This window comes from Nipponia nippon, unplaced genomic scaffold (assembly GCF_047370975.1).
Source record: "Nipponia nippon isolate SJK-2023a ecotype South Korea unplaced genomic scaffold, ASM4737097v1 scaffold_16, whole genome shotgun sequence".
In the NCBI taxonomy this organism is placed as follows: domain Eukaryota; kingdom Metazoa; phylum Chordata; class Aves; order Pelecaniformes; family Threskiornithidae; genus Nipponia; species Nipponia nippon.
In genome coordinates, this window is record NW_028262332.1 from 1,650,316 (window position 1) to 1,670,574 (window position 20,259).

The following is a 20,259-nucleotide window of genomic DNA, read 5'->3' on the forward strand; positions in this document are numbered from 1 at the left end:
AACTCACTGCCAAAATCTGACAAGGAGGAGACATCTTTGGGGAGGCCAAATATGACCAGAGCAGAGGCTCCTCCTGGGGAGAGCTGCAGTGGGAAGCTGCTCTGCCGAGTTATCTTCACTGTTATAGAAAACCTGCATCTCACTTGTCCAAATTCCAGAGGAGGCCGTGCTCAAGCAACCTCTTACACTCTTCTCAGGTCATTGCCACAGATAGCTCCTTTTTAACCTCTTGTTAGGGAGTAAATTTCCACACCTCAGGTGATGTATTAACACTTTCACGAACCCCTGCCAGCTTGCCAGGATGCTCTGATGTGCCGACACCAGCCCAGGGCTGTCCAGGGCTGAAACCCCTAACCACTGGCAGCTAGGATGAAACATTTCCATGTTTTAGTGGGTCGGCAGGAGTCATTTACAGCAGTGGCCTTGCAGGCTTCGTCAGGAAGGCAAACCCAGCTGATGTGAAAGCTGTATTACCAAGCAGCAGCCAGGCTGGGGCAGCAGTACTGTGACCAAATCTGCAGCAGTGGGGACATGGATTGTGGCACAGAGACAGCCTGGCAGCAGCAACAGCCTGAGACCTCTGCATTTGCCCTCTCCCCACCACCGCCTCAGCTGGTGAAGCCCTGGATGCTGAGCACAGGGAACCAGGCAGGCTCCTCCTCAGAGCAGTCTGTCCCCGCCGTCGCACCCGCTCGGCCACGCATCAGTCGTGACACATGCCATCAGGCTGGCCCCAGCTCCTGTCCCCCCGGCAGCCCTGCTGCGAGCAGGGCAGGCAGCGCTTACTGGGGCCACCTCTGCACCCCCGATTGCTCCTATTCTCTTTGTGTTCCTGCGGAAGGGAGAGACGGTCCCCTGTCCTAGGCTCCCTCCTAACAGCCTCCCCATCCCTGCCTCCAGCAGGCACACCAACATCAGTCTCACAGTGGCCATCCGTACTGAGAATGGGACCAGGGAGCTCCCTGGGCACCTTCAGAGCATCTTTGTCCCACAGTGGGAGAAGCCTGCTCCTGCCCCAAGGGTGCACGACATCCACCCACCGGCCTGAGAGTCAGGCCCCACTCCCACTCACTGCGCTCCAGCACGGAGGTACCTTGTCCAGGGTCAGGAGGGACTTGACGCCAAAGCTCATGCAGCCGATGAGTTCGCTCTGTCTGCAGGAAAGCCAGAGACCATCAGCACACGCTTGTTGAAAACTGCCCGGGGACCAGCTCCCCACATGCACCCCTTTGCAGGGACCCCACAAACATCTCTGCCCATGCCAGGACCCGGGCAGTGCCCAGGACATGCCTCCCTCTCCATGCTTTGAACAAGCATGGTGTAACCACACAGCTCAGCTGCTGCAGGGGCAAGGAGGAGCTGGGCTGAAGCATCCCGGTCACCTCCAGCCTACCTGATGCTGGCAGGAGCTTGGCCGAGGAGGCAGATGCCACTTGCCTAGGCAGGCAGCACAGCCTGCAAGGAGCCAGACCCCTTGCAGCTGGGCTCTCCTCCTCACTGCATTGCCCCCAGAGGTAGGGAAGGTCCCCAGCCCAGAGCCAGGCTCCAGCCCCACTTGGCTTTAGCCAGCAGTGCAGGCTTGAGTGGATGCAGGAGTTTTAAACACTGGCCCAGCTGATGGCTACCAAGCAGCATCAATGCCAACAGAGCAGCAAGGGCAGGATTCCCTCTCCGCCAGCCTGCATGCGGCGTGGTGCTCACAGGCAAGGGCTGCCCGTGAGAATGACCTTGGCCGGGGCACCTGGCCAGCAGGTCCCGGTCCCAGTCCCAGTCCCAGCCCCACTGCTCCGCTCCCCCGCCTCACCAGCCCGCAGCTTCCGTGAAGGGCAGCCCTGACATCAGGGCCAGCCCTCGAGGCCTGGGGCGCTGGAGGAGCTCACGTGGGGTGGCCAGAGCAGACGGCAGGTTCACTGCCGTGCCAGCCCCATTTCAAGGGGACTGTATGGCAGGCTGGCAGCCCCTTACCTGGAATTTCTCTCTCGGTTCCAGACTGTGACCAGGAGACGTTTCTGCTGATCCTCCTCTTGCACTGGGCTGTAACAAGCAGAGGGGATAGCCCATGAGCACCGATCTTCCCCAGGAGCGTTTGGCAAGGGCTGCCCTTGCCCTCCTCAGAGCCAGGTTCTCCTCCATTCTCTGCACAGAGCGCTGCAGCATCATCCCAACTGGTAACATCCTCAAACGAGCCCCTGTTGCCCTAATTCACTCGTTCCTGACAGACAACTGCAAAGGGATGTGACCTCTCCTGGGCAGGCACTGGGGACACCACTCAGCCGGTTTAAGGGGAAAAATAATCTTGCAGAAAGACACACATCCAACAATAAAGGGCAAATGCAAGGAACGAGTCACATTGCATGCTCTGAAACAACCATCCTGTGCCAGATTAAATGCTGCATGGGGACAGAGGTCTGACACAGACTGCTTAGCTAGCAATGACAAGCTCTACCCAAACATGACAAGCCGTACAGCTCCTTTCCCATGCAGAGACATGCTGTAGCTATAGGAAATCCTTTTACCTTCCTCATTCATACCAGTGCCCATACTATTGCAGGCGCGAGGTCTAGGAAATGGAGTGTGTTTGCCCAGCTCCTGCCCAGCAAGAAAGTCCAACTGTGTGGGAGCACCACTGCCATGCTGTGTGCTGACAGCTTTGTGAGCCTCCGCAGAGCTCTGCCCAAAAGTTCAAGGCATTTCAGCTATAAAAAACAGCAGAATAATGTCTGTCACTCCTCATCTCAGCAGCGGACCTGCTCATGCATGATGCATGTTTATTACAGATCATAATGCAAAAGCAAACACGGGGTCTCGGCTTCGAGAGGGTCCCCCACTGCTCAGTGCGAACACGGTGCTGACGGATGGGTCAGAGCCACCTCTGCCCTGCCATACTCACAAAAGAAAGTGCTCGTGGAAGACAGGATTTTTGCTGTCTAGCACAGTCTTCGTCTTTTGCCTGCATTTCCAGTCAGCATCTGGCACGATCGACATCTTTACAGAGGAAAACAAGCAGCGTGTTAGCACTCTCAAAGCAAGCACTGGCACACAGCTGCCAGCTCTGCCGCTGCAGTGGCAGGAGACCGGCACAGCCACTTTTATGGATGGCTAAGCCTCAGACGTCCAGCTGAGCCTGTGCTAATGGGTGGTTTAGATCACTTTACCCTATGTGTGTCAAGTAATTGCGTTACAAAACTCCTCGGGGCAGGAGAGGTAAGGAAAAGAGCAGAAAAATTAAGGACCAACGTACACAAATGTTGCTGGCTGGTCTCTGACTTGCAGCCCCCTCGTAGGGGAGATGCTCCCGGTGCTGCGCACACCGTGGTGGGACCAGCCTGCCAAGGTGACCTCTGGGAAAGCCTGGAGCCACACTGTGCTGGCCACACACTTCTGCCCCCCAGCCCTTGGGCACCCAGTGGGATGCTTCTGCAATGAATGGTTGACACAGCCCTCAGCAAAGGGTCCTGTCCTTCGCTTTTCTGGCTCCATGCAGACACCGTGCCAACAAAACCCGTGAACTCTCCAGCACTGGGCGAGAGACCAGCCACCTCCCTGCATGGTGTGGGTGCTCAGCCAGAGCAGGACGAAGGAGGAAAGGGAAGGAACAGGCAGCCCGGAGCATGCTTGGAAGAGCCAACCCCAAAACCCCAAGAAAGTCGAAGCTCCCCAAGCAAAGCCCCAGGAGAACCCACCTTCACATAGGAGTCGCATGTCCGGTTCTCTTTTCCTATCAGACCTTTTGCTTCCATGACTGGAAAGGAAGCAAAACAGTGAAGCCCCAAAGCATCAGGGAAGGCACCTTTCTGCACCGCAGTGCTCTGCGCCACAGGGTGCCCCGTCCTCGTGGGGCCGAACCTGTCTCCAACCCCGACAGCATCCTGCTCATACCTCCCCAGCAGCATGGTCTCACTGGGCACCCACAAACAGGTGAAGGGTTTTATTGTATTTTTTCTTTAATATACCCGTGCTATAAATACAAGCGTCTGTGGGCGAGGTTGGTGGCAGATGCAGTTCAGCATCCGGATGGCAAATTGCATTTCATTTGCCTGACTTCACACAGCTCTGGGCTCCCTGCCCCAGAGCCAAATGTATCATCAAGATAAATATCAACGGCCGCATCCTGATGGCAGCCCCGCCAGCAGGGACTCAGCATTGCACCGCTGCCGACAGTTGGGATCCCTGCGCTTCCCAGCCACGTGGCTGGAGGCAATAGATGTGCAGCAGAGCCTGGATAGCCCAGGATGGGCTGTCGGAATGAGGCTAAGCTCCCTCCTAACAAGCCTGGTGAGGCAGCAGTGACTTTGCCTTTGTCAGAGACAGGTATGTGCTCCTAATAAACATGGTCAGCACGACAGAAAGCCCAGTGCACAAGGGGAAAGGGGTTCCGCAAGACCCTCTGGTGCTTCATGAAGCAGTTTGCAAGGTGCCTCTGGGACAGACTGCACCAAGAGCTTCCTCCTCCAGCCAGACCTGCTTTGGGTTTAAAGACGCTGGGGTGGAGAATGAAAAAGTAAGATGGATCACCCATACCAGCCAGCCTCCTCCTGCCCACACTGAGTACCCTGAGCATCCAGCACATGCAGCGGGATGTCAGGTCCCAGACCTTGAGCCTCCTTTGCCTCTTTGCTGGACCATCTCCCTCTTCCCAGACCCTCTTTTGGAGACGGCATCAGAACAAGACAGTGACTCGTGCCCAGCTCACACTGGGGCTGCTCCAGATGGAGGGATCTGGGGTAAAGCCTGTGCCAGACCCTCAGAACCACACACAGCTTGGAGGGAGAGAAAAACAAAAAAAGCCAACACATTGTCCTGCTGTTGTTTCTTTACAAAGCTTGCCTGCACAGCCAGAAAAGGGCAGCAAGCTGCCGTGGCTGCCAAGTGGAGAAGAACAGGGGCTGAGCGTGGCTCGGCCAGTCCCTACAGCCTCACCAGGCTCAGGCCATCCTCTGCCGCTGTTTCATTACACCAGGCAGGGGTGAGGCTGGGCTGTAAGGTGGGATGTTGCTCAAGAGAAAGCCTTTTCCATCCCCCTCCTGCCCTGCCACAAAGGTCTCTGCGATGGGGGCATCTTCGCCCCAAAACATAGCCACCCTCAAGGAGTCCCAGGGCCCTGCTTTCCCCTTTCACCCTACAGAGCCCAAATCCAGGGCAGCAACGAGCCTACTCTGTTCACAGGGAGGGAATTTTTACTCCAACCATTTCAAACTCTTGGCTTTTTCCTTGATTCTTTCACCATTTACTTATCATGAAGCCCTGACAAGCCCCTGGTAGAAAGAGCTCTGTGCCAGGAGACCAGGACACACACATCCTTCACTGCGGGAGCAATCCCAAGGGTCGCCCCCAAGTGCCTCCAGACAGGTTTTTCCTAAAGGCAAGAGCTAGTTCTGACACTCTCGTTGGCCTTTCTAATGAACACCATTAAACCGCAGTAACACAGTTCCATGGGACCTGCCTCATGGCCGCAATGGAGCTGGTGTCCCAGGTGCTGCATTGCTCCCCAGAGGAAGAAAAAGCATCTCTTGTCCCCAGTGGGACATGCCATGGCTTGAGAGACAGCAACCCCAGCCTGGACCAGGCAAAATACTTCTGTTGAAGAAATATTGCTGGTGTTAAAAAAAAATGCAGCATTTTGAGGTAATGGAACAACTTGGAAATCCCGGCAAACGTGACAAATGGTTTTGACCAATGTGAAAGACGTTTCAGTGAAGGCAAAGCATTTCAGATTTTCTTTTCCAAATTATGTTTTCCTTTTTTCTCTTCACATGGAATTAAAGAAAAAAAATGTATACATGTGGAAGCAAAACACACCGTGGTCACCCAGAAATGAAGGTCTCCAGAAATTTCAGTTCGGCCTGTAAACCAAAGAGCTCCCGCTCATGCCACTCTACCACAGAGCTGTTCCCAGCAGCTGCCATGAAGCTCCAAAGAGCTTGAAGAAAGGGCACGGCAGTGCTGTCCCCGTCACTAGCCCACCATGGCTCTGGGGCCGCCTTGCCACGCACCCCAGGGAGATACTCACTGTGCAGCACCAGGATCCGGCCCCGCACCTCAATGGACAGCTTCAGCTGGCCTAGAGGAAAGGAGAGGAGAGACGGTGAAGGAGGCACAGGGCTCACCCACCACCCCGGCATTCGGCAGCGCAGGGACCCCATGGCCCTGAGGCTTGCACGGGGCCAAACCCATCCTGCGTCCCCATCCCTGCGCACGGGGGCATCGCTCAGGGAGCCAAGGGGAAAGAGGCAGGAGGAAACATCTTCTGCTACCAAGAAAGTCTTACGGCTCCAGATGCAAAAACATTCCAGGAAAGCCTGAATGCTTTTTTCTCAGCACGCAGTAAACTGATGGCAGGAGGCACGAGCCCATGGCAGAGGGGAAGTGGGAGCACCAAGATGAAACAGTTGCTGTGGGATGAATTAGCCCTTGTTTAACAGAGGGATGCAGCATGCTCGAATCCTCCCCCCAGCCCAGATTCGACTTCCCCTTTGCCTCTCCCCTGAGCTTCTGTGCGGGCAAGGGGCTGTCACCCCTGCAGAAGGTGACAGCGGGCCAAGCTGCAGGCAGCCTGGACGAACGCCAAGGACAACCAGTGCCTTTGGTGGCAGGAACATGCCGGCGCAGGGTCAGCCAAGGCTGGCCCCACTGGGGGAGCCTGGGCCATGGCACTAACCCGCTTTCATCCATCCACTGCTGCAGAACCTCGCTCCACACACACCTCCTCCCTGCTTGCCCTGCTGCATGCCTCATCTCTCCAGAGTGGTTTTGGGGAAATGGGAAAGCCTTAAAAGCGCTTTCACTGACTGTCACATCCAGCAACAGTTTGCTATCACCAGCACTATCGAGCATAGAAGACGCAGCGACAAGGACTTATGCAGCACTGCTCACAGCATGAACCCAGCACCCAGGAATTGAGCACGGCAAGAGCACCCACACTGCAGCCTCCTGCATTTCCTGGGGATCCCAGACAGTACGGGCTGGTGAGCGGACAGGTAATCTCCTAAAACCAGGAGTCAATAGTTGTTTTAATCTAGGATTAAACAAGAATGGTTTCAGTCATGTGTTTTGACACTGAATAACTGTCAGGTGGCCAGCGAGGCCAGGAGCAGCCAACCCCCAGGGAAGAGCACTGCTCCACCATCCGGCCATCCCTCTGCCGCAGAGCCCGGGAGGGCTTGGTCCAAGCAGGACCCCTGGCTCCCAGCGATGCAGCACCTCCGGGGACGTGCCGGGCTCCCTGCACAGCAGCACCGAGAGCTTTTGATTGAGGAGGTGATGGTAGGGGAGAGCCTTGAGGAGCTACATGTAAGAAACATGACTTTGGAGCAGGTCTGGATGGAGAACCCCCTTGCTCCCGATGGAGCTTACCCACAACCATCCACCAAGCCAGGAAGCAGGACCTGCCTGCCCGGGTGCCCGGCTCCCCACTGCCAGGCCTGCCAAGCCTTGCAGGGGACCTGCTGCCCATCGTCATCGTGAGCAGAGCGAGGAGCACGGTCAAGAGATCAAAGTCATTAACAGGCCAAAAGAGCAGATCTTAATGGGAGCACAAGGGCGTCTACTTCTGCCCCTCAATGGAGTAGAGAACAAAATAGAAGAGAAAGAGAGCTCAAAGTGCGAAGATCTGGTGCCTGGAGTGAATGACAGGATCTTTCTTGGAGCAGGAGACTGATCTGACTTGTTAAAGGAGGACCCAGGACCTAACCCACTCCACAGGCAGCCCTTAAGGAGGAGATTTCTCCCCAGCTGGACTGGCACAGCTCAGCAGCAAGAGCTCACCGTGGGACTCAGCAGTCTGGTGGGCAATGTTTCTATCCATCAGTGCCTTTTAAGCTACCTAAGGAGGGAGAGGAAGGGAGGACTTGGAGCAGCGAGGGGAGGTGGGAGGGATGGAGCCAGGGAAGCATCAGACCAGGGTTCCACAGGGAGCACACCAGAGCAGCTCAGCTCAGCCTGAGCATCCTCCTGGGGAACTGCTCTCAGTGTGGACTACGTGGGCAGATCCAACTGCTGTGCTCATGAGTTTGTCTGCTTGGGACAGGGTCGGTGAAACCCAAGTACAAAGGCCAGGGGTGCTCAGGCAGGCTTCTGAATCCAGAAACCCCTCTGCAGAGGTGCAAGAACAAGATGGGAGGATTATTTCTAAAGAAAGAACAAAGGAAGGAGAATCCCAAACACATCTTTGGCTGGCGACAGGCAAAGTCACTGCCTGAAAACACAGTGTCCACAACTGCAGAAGAATACACTGCTCACAGCCCACTCTGTGCACAGCTGAGGGCCCTTCAGCAGAGCTGAGAATAAAATCCAGCTCTTCTTACACAGCTCCAAACCCAACCTGCAGTTCCCACTGCCTTTTGAAATGCCCGTGCCAGATCCCTGAGCTCCCACCTCTTATCTGGAGCTGCAACTTGTGATTTTCAGCACCGCCTGGACCTGTCTGCCAGCAACTGATTCCCAGCATTGAAAACCCAAGCGGTCACAGACCCTGCACAGGAGGCCAGCACCTGGGTAAACCCCACACGTGTAAACCCCTGCTGAGCAAGGGCACGGGTCCCAGGGCGGCAGCTCTGCTCTGCCAGCTTACAGTTATACGCTCACTTTCCCATGCGCTAGCAACTCTGCATCAGCCCTAAAAATCTATCCACAATACTCAGACTGGCCAACGGCGTTTGCCAGGGTCTAGGTGAAGTGCTGCCGGGGTGCGCAGCGGGCTGCCAGCCCCCGGCTCGCCGCCAGCCCCGCTCAGGCACGGAGGGCTCTGCCCCTCTGAACGCCTTCCCCAGGGGGTTCCCGCCTGCCAGCCTGCATAGGATGTGCAGATTTTAGGGGTGATGCAGGGTCTGAAATCTGTGTAATTGTTCTGGACTGACCCAAAACCAAACACTTCCCAATGCTCCTGGAGAATCAAAAGATTGAAAGCATTATTAGCACAAGGTTCCATTTAGTCCAAAGCAAAATATCCCATTTTCACTTGTTTTCCAGCTTACAAAACACAACAAACAAAATAAACTTGTAAACATCATTTACAGACATCTAAAGATCTTTCAAATTAAAAGACAACATTTCATTCTGCCAAAGACCAAGGGCTTAGGTTTCCTGGGGTGGGGATACCTTACGGGGCTGTTTAACCTGAAACAATTCAGAGAACTCATTTCTCATTCTTCACTCAAAAAAAAACATTGACATAAAATTTGCAAATCTCCCTCCAGCCCACATGTGTGTCCATGTGTGCATCTGCATGTTTGAGAGCACATGTGTGCACACACCTGGAAATGCAGGGCTTTCTGTGCATGCATGCACATGCAAGTGAGAGCAAGGTAAGAAAGTGAAGACAAGAGCCAGGTGGGGTAAATCAGGACAGCTCTGTTGAAGCTAATGCTGATTTACAACAGTGAGAATATCGTCCCCCAGTTTCAGCATGCCACCCCAGCTTTTTGGACCAAGACTTTAACCTTTCTGCTATCTCCAGATCTCTGATGCTGTGGGAACCCTCTCGCTGTTGCACTATTAGCATGTAACAACCGTTACAACACGAAAGCAAAATGCCCCCGTCTAACCAAGCATGACGAGCATTCAGCCCAGGAATGAATGGGACCTGGGGAGGAGAAAGGAAGCTTTTGTGCTGGGTAAATCGGGGGGAGGAAGCTCTACCCCAGCCCTGGCCTGGGGACGCGCAGCTCCCAGGGCAGCACACGGGGACAAGGCTTCTGCACGATGAGGGATGGGGTCAGACGGGACCACAGCCTGGTGCATCGCGTGCACTACTGCTGCTTCTGGTGCAGGGACAGCGACCGTCACCCCTGCATCGCAGGTTGCACCGGCACCAAAGAGGAGAGCAGGGAGAAAATGGGCGGTTTTGCCTTTTCCAGAAGTACCACAAATTGGCCCCTAGTAGAAAGGGTTTGGGAGTATTGGTGGGAAAGGTCCTCTCCTTCCTGCGAGGGACAGATGACTTTTCTCCCTCTTCTTCTCTCTTCTTGGGAGCGTTTGCTCCCAAGCGTCTCCAAAGCACACAAAGGGACAAATTGCACACCTCAGCCAGGCTGTCTGCCCCCAAAGGGGTCCCAGCCTGCTCATGCCAGGGTGCACTCAGTGGCTTTGTAGCAATTCCAGTGCTTGTATGGGGCCAGGATCAAAGGGGGAAGCTGCTGTCGGAAAGAGCCGATCCATCCTGAGCTGGTGGAAGGGATTTGCTGTACCAACATCTGCACTGGGACAGACCGGCTCGGTGGCAGCAGTCGTGTTTTCTCAGACGCACGGAGCAGTAACCTTCCTCCAGACCTGGGTGGGCAGAAACACAACCCTTATCAAGGCAAGTTCTTGGGCTGCGTTTCCACCTTGCTCCAAGAGCAAAGGGTCAGAGAAATGTTATCCCCTGGGTTTATTTCTTTTGATACATCCCGAACATGAACTAAGGAAAACAGCTTCAGCAGAGAGGCCCTGACACAGCTTGTCCAGGTCACCTGTGTTCGATAAAGGTTAATATAAATGAAAATAGGTGCAGAGAAAGGCCAGAGGGAGACAAAAGAGCATAACAGGACCCACACGCAGCTCCGGGGTGCACACCCCATCGCAGAGAGCAGGGCTCAGCCCAGCTTGCAGGGCTGCAGCAGAGAGGGTGCCCAGGCCCCGTCCATCCGGACCCCACCGGGCCAGGAGAGGCAATTCAAGCTGATGAACAAAGCTGGCACAAGGAGAACAGGGAAGAACCGGGTATGAACAAGCACAAGATGGTAATCAAACAGGTTTCCACCCATGAGAGGGGTTTGCCAGGCTAAGGGAGGGGACATGTGAATGTCGCCCTTTGGGAGCAGGCCTAGCAGGCAGGAAAATCCGTTCCTTACTGATGATCCCTGACAAATGGAAAATTTGGGTTTCTTCTCCTTAAACGCTTTTCTGTTTTATTGTAGGAAAAATGCAGGTTTTGCCCTGGCTGGGACAGCCAAGACCATCAGTACACACACCAGAGAGGGTTCTTACCAGAGGAAAGCAGCACGAGATAACTACCTGGGCAGGAGGTCCCCATGGGCACAAGGCAGAGCACCCCAAGATCACCATCTACAACCTTGGGGCCTGGCACCAGCCTTTTTGAAGACCCTCTCCTTGGTCACCCACATGGAGAGGGTAGTGCAGGCCCTGTCCTGCCACTGCTCTTCTGCTCAGAGCACGCGATGCCATATCTCACCAGCGATGGTCAGCCCATGAAGGGAACCACAGCTACAGAGATGATGCTTGGCCCGAACAGAGCCAAGAGGCACCACAAAACCCACATTATTTGGCACGCTTAAGTCCTACAGACAAAGGCAGGAGGATTTCAGCTTCCAGGCTGTCCTCAGCAGTTTGACGCTTACAAGCCGAAAGGAGGAAGGCTCAGCATCCCTGGCTGCCTGGGGAAGGGATGCCCTGCTCCGCTCACGTAACCCTCTTCGCTTCCCTGCAGCCTCTTCAACAGCACACTGCATCGTTGCCTGCCAGGGCTAAAACCAGCGGAAGCTTTGAAAGAAAACTGCTGCTTAAAAAGTGGCACCTGGGAAGGGCACCCAGCTTCCTTCTGCCTAAGACGGCTGCTGACAAGCCATCACACCCCACAAGCCACGGCCGTGACATTTGCTGCTAAATTCACCTGCTGGCAGGGTGAGTACTCAGGACCCATAGCCCAGCCATCGCCAGGCCGGCTCCAGCCCGCAGAGCCAAGCCACTGCTGCCCATGGGCTTCTTCAAGCCCATGCAGCAAAACTGAGGCAGCCACAGAAAGACCCACAAGGAGCAAAGGAGGAAATTGGGGCTCTGCCCTAACAGGGGCCACAGCTCTGGCCAGCCCCACACAGCAATCCCAGCTCGTGCCCATCCAGGGGGCAAAAAGACCTGGGTCTTCGGCATCTGGCTGCCTGCTGCAGCATGCCTCAGGGGCTGCAGCTTGGCTTCAGGGCGCTCCCTGGTTTGCCGGCTTGATGGAGCCACGTATTATTCTGGCTCAGCGAGGCAGAAGTGAGCAGGCTGACGCTCAGCGTTCATGCTTTCGGGGAGCAGGTCTCCAGCCCGTCCCTGCCGCACCAGGCTTTGGCTATGACCTGCTGCAGCTCCCCGTGCCACGCCAGCCAGGGCCACAGCCACATCCCCCGGGCACCGCAGGCACCCCCTGCTCCCTGGAGCTGCAGGCTCAACGCTTACCGAATGTGGTGAGGTAGAAAGAAGCTCCCAGAGGGTCAGCCTGGCGGGTGCAGAGCGAGACTCTGCAGACATTGCTGGGCTCCATGGCAGGGCACATCTAATTAGGCAGTAACTGGAGCCCTCCCTGCCTAGCCCGGGAAAGCCAAGCAGCCGTTTCAGTAGGGAGTGACAGGCAGCCGTGCGGCCGGGTTTCCATGGGACACGCGTCCAACCGCCGCACGTTTGAATGGCACAGCTCCCATTGGCCCCACGGATTTGAACAGGGACCACACCTGCCTGAGCAAACGGGCCTGAGCCCCACGCCGCCGCCACACACAAGGACGTGGGCAGCGCTCTGCCCTCCCCTGCGGACCCGAGACCTGCGCCAGCACCGTCCCACGGCCACCCCGCTGATCCACCAGGAATGAGCTCCTGGGAAAAGGGGAAAACCTTGCAACGTTTCCTTTCCTCTACAATGTGCCAGGCTGTAAGTAATCCCTGTGACTGTTAGTGCCATCGGGTTTGCTAGCACGTGCTCAGCTGTTCAGGGAACTGTCCCACCAGAGCAACACGGGACAGCAGCATTCACAGCACTTCGGGGAAACTATTGCAGGCAAGAAAAGGGTGCAGGAGAATTGGTCTGTGGGGATGAGCCAAGAAAGGGACGGATGGCAGGGCGTGGGTTACCTCCTTGGCTCTCGTATGACACAGAAAGAGGCACGCAGCTCCCAGACTCACGGGGTCACTCTGCAAAACCCCAGAGCAGCCCTTTCCATCACCCAGGAGCTGGTGATGCATCCACCAGCTCCGGACGCTGCACCACAGCCTACTGGGAGGCACCCAGAGCTGAGTACAAGCTCTGGAGAGTGCGGAGGAATGACAGAGATGGCTTCTCGAGAAAAATACCCTCCCCAAAGGCTGCGCTGTTCCAGAATTCTCTGCTTCCCACCCACAGATCCATGCAGCCCTGCTCCCCACGGTGCAGCACCCCATGGGTGACTGATCTCCAGCAGAGCCCCCAGCAGAGCAGACCTGCTCCCACACCACCCCAGGCTGCAGGGAACCCCACGCTCAATGAGTTTGGTTCCTCACGGCACGGCTGTGAGGCTACAGGGTCCACATCAGCGTGGGGGGCCTGTGGGGAGCCCGGATCAGCTCCGTAGGGGCTTTCTGAGTGAGAGCGGCCGATTCACAGGTCCTGCCACCCTGGGCCCAGGCAGAGGTGGGCAATGGTGAAGGTCAGGAGAGACAAGGGTACAGCCCAGCAGATGTGCTCCCAGTGTGGATGGCTGCTCTCAGTGCTGTGCAGGCACCTCCATTTCCCAGCCCGCATCCAGCTGAAGTAATACTAAATATATTGACCTCTCTGGGATGGAAAAGGACAAGGTCTCCTGTAGAGTCCAGGGTGCTGGACACGCACCCCCACCACTCCTCCCTGTGGTCACCCCTCCACACACTCCTGGCCAGGGCTGAGCCCCCAGCTGGCCCACAGCCCCTCTCACACCCCCATCACTTACCTTTCCCCTTCACTCGTGCATGGCTGATCTTCCTCCTGCTCCCCGACAGTCTCCTCTGCTTCCGCAGGGAGCATCGTACAGCCCCGCATCGCCCCTCTGTCAGGGCTGGCAGGCACTCCAGCAACCGGGGACTCTGCCCCATCCCTGCCAGAGAAAAGAGGAGATGAGAACAGGACACAGCATGAAGGAGAGCTGGGACACAAGGGACATCACAGGCTCTGCAGCACCCTTGGTTTTACCTGCCACAAGGGTATGCGTCCACCTTGCCCCAGCCTTCCCCAGAATACCACGTTGCCAGGTCTCCTGCACTGAGACTCCTGCACAAACGTGGCACGTGCCGGCAGCGTGGCACATCTGTCCCGCACCGTCACCCAATGCCCAGCCTGCCTGTGTGCAGAAAGGAGAGGAGCGATGGCGATCCACTCGATCCAGTGTCCCAGCAGAACATAAACCCACGTTCAGAGGGAGTCACCCCTGGCACGCGCCTCAGCTGCGGCCTGGGCCATGGCCCTTTACCTGCCATGCACCAAGTGCATCCCAGAGGCTCTGCTCAGCACTGTTATATTTTATTATATTTAAAACAGACACCCAGCCCCATCAGGGCTTCATTAGTCTGTCAGCAGCTCTCCAGGGCACTAGAGATGCTGCCTTGCCACTGCTGGGTGTTCAGGTCAGTCTTGCAAGGTTCCGGCTCAGATCCAGCTCCCAGCCCACAACCTGCTGATGTGCTGGGGCTCAGAGCAGCAGGGAGGCTCTGCACAAGGAGGAACTGGATGGTTTCCTTGTGGCCAGCACCCTGCAGGTGATGGCACACCAGCCCCAGTCTGCCCCTCCTCACTCACGGCCGTCAAACCACCACCAGGGAACCTGCCCTGGGATCCCATGCTGATAGAGACAAAAGTGCACAGGCCCAGAAACGGAAGCCTTGATGGAGAGATCTCCCAGCCACAGCACAGAGCAGAGGAACCAGCATGGCCCAGTAACTCTTCAGGATCAGAAACATCTGCCCAGGCTTCTTCCACAGAGATGAGCAGTGCAGGATTAGTGCAGCACAAGTGTAATTCCCCCGCAAGGGCAGCAGGGCAGAGCAGTGTCCCTCATCCCGCGATGCAGCCATGTCACACACACCTCATCCATAAAAGCAAAGGAGCCTGACCTGTGATTTTGACGCAAGACCGAGCCCTCCGGAGCCAGGATGTGCCTCTCAGCCCTGTGGCACGGCAAGGTGTACCAGGACGTACAGCACCCAGCACACCCTGTCCAATGCCTTCAGGAACCCTAAAACATCCCCTCAGCTCCATCTTCACAGCCCCTAGCCAAAGGATCCTGGCACAGAGGGGCAGACAACTTGGAAAGCTGCTTGCTTGCTAGAAAAGCTGCCTTTTCCCCCAAAGTTTGGCTTTTTCTCTGGCAGAGGCACTGGCTTGATTCAGCTGAATTTACACCAGCAAAACTGCCTGAAACTGCAGGAAAAGCAGCAGAAGGGACACAGAGTGGGCAAGGGAGGGAAGGAAGGAGGGATGCTCTCTGGACAGCCCACTCCATCACTGCCAACAGACACCTATTGTACCGCTGCCATAAATCACAGCCCCTTTGGGCAGGGGGGAGAGACAAATAACGACCCAGCAGTCTCCAAAGGCCTCCAGACAGAGAGCGCAGCTCTGCTTGGGCTGCCTGCCCCGCTCCGTGCTCAGCCTTAACCTTGGCAACCCACAGGGGCCTTGAGAGGGCACCCAGCCAGGCAGTCAGCTAATGCCACTCGCTGTTTTACTTACCTCCCAAGATATTTAGAGCCTGTGAAGGCCTAGCAGGACTTTCTGCTGGCAGTTCCCATGCAAAGCTCCTGCCCCAAGGTGGAAAGGGGCCAGGTGCCTCCTTATCCCTTCTTCACACAGCGTGGCAGTGAGGGGTGAGCCAGGATGTGAGCTGTATGATACGCAGCTCAGCAACCGGTGGAGCAAAAAAGGCCCAGAGCTGAGTCCACTCGGGCTGCGAGAGTCGCCCTCCTGCTCAGGGAAGCACCAGGTCCATCCCCACGGGCACTGCGTTGCTGGAGCCTCCTGCGCCCAGGGGACAGCACAGCCCAGGGGAAGAGGCACCAGGCACAACCATGGGTGAGAGCTGAGCAGCCCTCCTGCTGCTCAGCCTTTCGGCAGCGATGCCTGGGAGCCCAGCGGGCTCCAGCTCTGCCTGCCATCACCTCCTGCTGTCTCCAGCCACAAGGATCCAGAGTTCAGGGCGGGGTAGGGAGGAGGCCCCTAACAAAGATGTGATTTATTCTTTATTTGCTGCTTGTTTGTTTAGCAGCCTTTGCTGCCCTAATCAGAATGCAGAGGATGCTCAGGCGGTGCAGGACATTCCCTCAAGCAGAAGCACCTGGGGGATGGGCAGAGCCAGAGCACCTGGAGCTCCCACCACCTCTGGTTTCTCAGCAGCTCCAACACGTCTGTCTTTCCTCACAATACTGCTGGATTTGAGTACAGGGGAAAGATGGATCCCCATGATACAGGGTCATTTCTAAGGCCCTTCAAAATGTTCCTCCCTTCAGGCTTATTAAAAACTTTTCATTTGTTCATCTGAATCCATTTGCTGACGTTCCCACTCATCTCCACCTGCCACCCATCACAATTAAAGCTTTATCCCAGCAAATTTACTTGGCCCTGAAAAAAAATACAGTCTGGGGTTGCATGTTGCAGTGCAGAGCATCCCCAGCTATCAATGACCAGCACAGCACATCTCAATCACGCAACGCCAAGCAGTCCTACTGAGGGAACAAGCAAACAATCCACTCTGCAGTCCCGGAGACGCTGAACCTCTGTTAATGAAAGCAGAGCGTGTACCAACCCAGCCGTGCCATTCCTTCCCTCCTTCACCACACATCCCCACGACAGCATCGAGACCACGGCTTGTGTTGTTCCTCTCCGGCACCGCCAAGCCTGCAGCTCTCCCCAGCCAGCGGTGAGAGGTGTTTTACATGCCACCTTGGCTCCTAGGAGCTCCCCAGGCTCACACAAAGCCTCCCCTCTCCATGTCTGTATTGCAAAATGCTTTTAAGAGGCAAAAGGAAAGACAAACAGGACAGTAACAAAATGCACTGTCTCTCTAAAGCAGGCAGTCTCACAGGTTTGGGTAAAGGAATCCCATTACATAGGGTTTTTCGAAATAAAAAAAAAAAAATAATAGTAAAGAAGAGTGTCTATGGGACTCCAAGGCCATGGGAGTGCCCCACACCCTCCTCCCAGAGGGCTTGAGGCTCAGCCTCTGCAAAAATCACTCCTAACTCTCAAACCCAGCAGATTCAAGTCTGCTCCATCCTGCAGCATAAGGTGCTAGCGGAGAGCCCCAAGGTCATATATGATCCCACAAGGAGCTGGGCATCTCCAACACCCCACAAAGGGCATGTGGGAGATACAGCCCCTCATCTCCCCTGAGTTCAGTGGTGATAACCAGGCACCTGCACAGTCATAATCCATCCTTCACCCAGGAGACAGAGCAGCACTGCAAACTAAGCAGAGGAATCCTCTGAGCACTCACGTGTGAGCCCTGGCTCTCCCAGCTGCTCCATGGCTCCCACGCGGGACGGTCGCGCTCTCCAGCAACGGTCCAAGCACCAGTGTCCTACGCTCAAGCTGTGATTTAGCTGCCACGAGCCTTTGACCTTGGCACCACCATAAAGTAGGGGGAAAAAGCCAGTATATAAATGTCGCAAGGGAGCAGAGCTCCAGTGCTGGGCAGTTACAAATTAAATGGCATGCTGGGAAGAGATGGTGGCGGTGGCGCGTGCAACGGCCCCCTTCTCTGCTGGCTCCCAACAGCGAGGTACCAACTCTTTCTAACTTCCCTCTTAACATTCAAACCCCTGGGGACTGACCTTAACCTGCATTTCTATTACAGTCTCCAGCAAACTGCACATTCAGCTGGTTGGCTTGGGAGTTAATGACTTTCTTTTAAAATTTAACACAGTTCTCCGTCACAAATTTCAGTTTGCCAGCACTAGGATCTGCCTTTGGCTGGATATTCAAATCCAAACACGTGCTCAGACAGTTATTCCGGGCAAAAGTGTAACATACGCACACAGAAAACCCACAAGGTTGAAGCTGGCTTTGAAACTAAAGAAACTAAATCAGACTGGGAAAAATTACTTGGCTTCCCAGATGGTAAGAGGATGGGAACAGAAAGGGTTCAGGCTATTCCCGGGCAATCCTGAGGGCAGATTTCTGGGATTAGCAAAGTCTGCCATACAGGGCAGACTCCCAAACCTCAGCACGTTCCCAGCGGTGAGAGTGCTGCAGCTTGCTCTCCCGCAGGATCTACAGCAAGCGTCGAGTACAGGGCAGACCTGGGGTGCTCCTGCCCCGACACCACCTCTGCAGCAAGCACAGCTGAATCGTTCCCTGAAAAACGCCAGTGAGGAACCAACAGAGATGCAGACTGGCTGATTACTAAATCCTTTTCCAACCTGGGACCCAAGAAAGGTTTCCTCTGCCACAAGGGTATCTTTAAATACACCGCACCGTCTCTGCTCACATCCCAGAGTCTGCATGTTCTGTTGGAGCCCAAACCTGCGAGCCAACCACAGCACGCACAGCAACACCCACACCGTGCCCCAGCACGGTCTTTGCCCATCCCTTTTCTAAATCTCTCTGCCCCTTCCCCCCAAAATTAACAGTCTGAACATGCAAAGGGACTAACCCACTGGTGAGGCGTTGCCGTAAGAACTCAGGATGCCTGTGGCTTAAAGCACGGCAAGTACTTCTAGGGCAGGCAAAGGAGCTGTAACAAATTCCCCGTGAGCAGGAGCTGCTACAAACCTCCTCGGCTCCTTACGAGGAGTGCAGAGCACAGCACAGCCTGAGTCCACAACTGCTTGTTCCTGTGCCCATCCTTTAGCAGGATGAACTCTGAAAACAGTTCATCTCGTCCCTCACCCCTTTCTAGTGCTAAGGCTGAACTGTGGCTGAAACTGTTCAGACTAAGGCAGCTATGGCCAGGCTGTGGTTTGTATTAGAGCTACTCCATAAATCAGCTCCTCTCCATGAGACGTTACACAGCAGAGAAACAGGTAGCAGAGCGAGAAGCTCTTCTTTTATTTTCAGCTCTTGAAGATTTTCACCTGTCTTGAACACTCTGAGGCTGCAGAAGCTGCCTGGCTGCGTCCCTCGCCTGCCCTGTGGCTAGCAAGGAAGGCATCCCAGGTTAATTCGGAGGGGATCCCTTCGAAGCACAGCAATGCCTCCTGATCACTCCAGAAACGTCCAGCACGAAGCGTCTCCTACAGGGGCTGGCAGAGCCTCCCACTGCCACCCTTTAGAGTGAGGAAAGAGCCGCTATAGAGGATACCGGCAATCAGAGCAACCCATGGGTTATCCTCAGGAACACGGCACAGCCTAATTCACCCTCAGAAGGCTGAGAGGAGGCACTGACCCCAGTAGGCCACTATTTTTTTCTTCTCCCCCCCTGCCCTTCTCCCTTTTGCCATTTCTAGCCTGAAGAATAACAGTAGGCTGTTCCTAATTTACGAACATTGCACGAACACCTCACTACCTTACCACGTCGAGGCTTTGTCCTTGGCTTTGCGTTTCTTTAAGGCAGTGGCACTTTCACAGGCAAGGTGTTTAACACATACCTGTTTTACAGGCTTTAACCTGAATAGAAGCACACCTAATTACAGCACTACATAAACTCACAGCACCATTCTTCCCCACGCACTCTGAACCCTCGATTACGCTAGCGACGAGTAGCACCGGGAGGCATTCCAGGTCTCTTAGAGGACGCCTGATCTGAACATCCAGTTCTCCTTCTGCAGCAGCCCTAGGGCCCATTACATCTGATCAAGACGGCAACCCAGGTCAAGCAGAAACGTATGCAAAAAAATAAACACAGTGGAAGTCCAGCAAAAACCCCAACAGCAAGTGGTGAGGTACAGCAGTCCCGGACAAGGACTACCTAGTCCCACCGGTCACTGGAGCAGCTGCTGCTGCTTAGAAACTCCTGGTGCGGCCACTGGGGCTACGCGATCTCCGGGTTTGTGGCACTGAGTCTCTGCTCTCAGCCCCCGCCGCCTTGCGCACGCAGCTGGGATCCAGCACTCTGCTGTCGGAGAAGCTGTGAGCCGCTGGATATGTTACCCACTCTGGTACTGCTTCACTTCAGGCTTTTGAGATCTTTGATCTTTATTTGGGACCAACTTAACACCCAGGTTCCCACTCTCTGAACAGTAACCCTGCTGAGAAGCAGCTATCTCAGGAAAATGAAACACTCAAAGCTAGCAGACGGATAGGGTACAATTAGACACTTCAAGAGGCACGCTTTTCTGAGCCTGCAGTGCTGCTGTGCATTACTGGATTTTGACAAATGCTAAGTATTAATCCCTTGCTGATTTATTTTAATGCAACGAAAATAATACAATAATCAAGCTGGGTCTTTAAAAATTTTAGTGCCACTTCTCATAAAAGAGATCATAGAATCATAGAATCCCAGGTTGGAAGGGACCTCGAGGACCAGCTGGTCCAACCTTTCTAGCACAGTCTAGATGAGATGGCCCAGCACCCTGTCCAGCTGAGTCTTAAACGTGTTCAGCGTAGCAGAGTCAACCACTTCCCTGGGG

General features: G+C 55.2%; 1 protein-coding gene across 7 annotated transcripts in view; it reads right to left on the reverse strand.

The window, feature by feature from the left end:
• Nucleotides 1-19,256, reverse strand: part of RGS3 (regulator of G protein signaling 3) — an 88,497-nt gene extending 69,241 nt beyond the window's left edge. For 2 of the 7 annotated variants that reach the window (XM_087752881.1, XM_087752880.1), the window contains exons 1-7: nucleotides 17,187-17,528; nucleotides 13,653-13,796; nucleotides 6,011-6,061; nucleotides 3,684-3,742; nucleotides 2,891-2,985; nucleotides 1,966-2,034; nucleotides 1,094-1,154 (exon numbers count right to left, since the gene is read on the reverse strand). In XM_087752881.1, coding sequence (XP_087609007.1) covers nucleotides 1,094-1,154; nucleotides 1,966-2,034; nucleotides 2,891-2,985; nucleotides 3,684-3,742; nucleotides 6,011-6,061; nucleotides 13,653-13,796; nucleotides 17,187-17,217 — 510 coding nt within the window. In that variant the 5' untranslated portion in view covers nucleotides 17,218-17,528. Of the gene's footprint in view, nucleotides 1-1,093; nucleotides 1,155-1,965; nucleotides 2,035-2,516; nucleotides 2,722-2,890; nucleotides 2,986-3,683; nucleotides 3,743-6,010; nucleotides 6,062-13,652; nucleotides 13,797-13,891; nucleotides 13,911-15,427; nucleotides 15,514-17,186; nucleotides 17,529-19,201 lie in introns of those variants that run through there. The other 5 variants (XM_087752882.1, XM_087752883.1, XM_087752884.1 and 2 more) reach the window with 5 other exon arrangements.
• Between the last annotated feature and the right edge of the window lie 1,003 nt (nucleotides 19,257-20,259).